We start from the raw sequence: 1,017 nt of genomic DNA, 5'->3' as shown, positions 1-1,017 counted from the left end.
GACACCTGTTGGCGGTCAGTGGGACATCTGGGAGAGAAGAAGGAGCAATGTCACCATACATAAACTTTTTTCCCCATTTCCATTATACTGCACAAACTATCTGCTGATGCTCAAGAGAGATACTAACTTGTTCTATTGAAACGCAGTATTGTCATAGGGATCTAAACAATAATCAATGGATTTTAAAAATAGACTTAGTCTGGGGTACATGAAATACAGTTCCTCCGGGCTGTAGTGGGAATCACACCAGAGAGAAGAAAAGTATTGGTACTTGTCACTTTCATTATAACCTTTCAATAACCCACCGTACCAAAGTTTTAGATTGAAACACCAGTTTCTTTTTATATCTGATGTCTTAGAACAAAACCTATCTTAAAACAAAATAATATCACAATATGAAATATGTTTTGTATATTACTGTTACCAGCCACTCAGGTGCTTGTCCCCCTTACATATAAAAAAGAAGAATGCATGGTTGTGATTCATTATAGTTTCATTATGTTCAGAGCCTATACCCTGTAACCAAATTGTAAACTCATACTTTTCACACATGTATTGGTCCAATACACTGAGGGTACCAGACGATCAGAGTTGGAAACAGAAGCGTAGGTCCTACTTTGCAAGGCTACGTGGGAGAATAGGGTGGGAAAATACCTCAACCCCAGTGTTTATTGCTATAGATTGGAGCTATTGATAAAGTGAAAGGTGTGACTTACAGTAACACAAAGAGGAAGCTCGTCCGTATCGCACAGTCTGAGGCTGCCATAAGTAAACGGCCCTAGAATCCTTGTGGAGCAGGCAGAACGGCACGAGGGATGATCCGCTCCTCATCCACTGACACTGTTGGCGGTCCAGTGGGACAATTGGAGAGAGGATGAGCATGTCACCATACATAAACTGTTTTCCCCATTCATCATACTAACTGCCCAAACTATCTGCTGATGCTCAAGAGAGATACTAACTTGTTCTGGATGAGAGGGTGTTGGATGGAATCGTCAGGGTTTGATGATTGAGGTG

At 41.2% G+C, this 1,017-nt stretch overlaps 1 protein-coding gene across 1 annotated transcript in view; it reads right to left on the bottom strand.

The window, feature by feature from the left end:
- Positions 1 to 778: 778 nt before the first annotated feature.
- The window catches only part of LOC116673455 (pancreatic secretory granule membrane major glycoprotein GP2-like), a 7,681-nt gene continuing 7,442 nt past the window's right edge, over positions 779 to 1,017 (bottom strand). The window contains exon 5 of the mRNA XM_032505810.1: positions 779 to 840. Coding sequence (XP_032361701.1) covers positions 779 to 840 — 62 coding nt within the window. The remainder of the gene's footprint in view (positions 841 to 1,017) is intronic.

The sequence above is a fragment of the Etheostoma spectabile genome, chromosome 23 (genome assembly GCF_008692095.1).
Source record: "Etheostoma spectabile isolate EspeVRDwgs_2016 chromosome 23, UIUC_Espe_1.0, whole genome shotgun sequence".
NCBI lineage: Eukaryota > Metazoa > Chordata > Actinopteri > Perciformes > Percidae > Etheostoma > Etheostoma spectabile.
The sequence above is the reverse complement of the archived record's forward strand: the minus strand, read 5'-3'. Positions and strand labels throughout refer to the sequence as shown.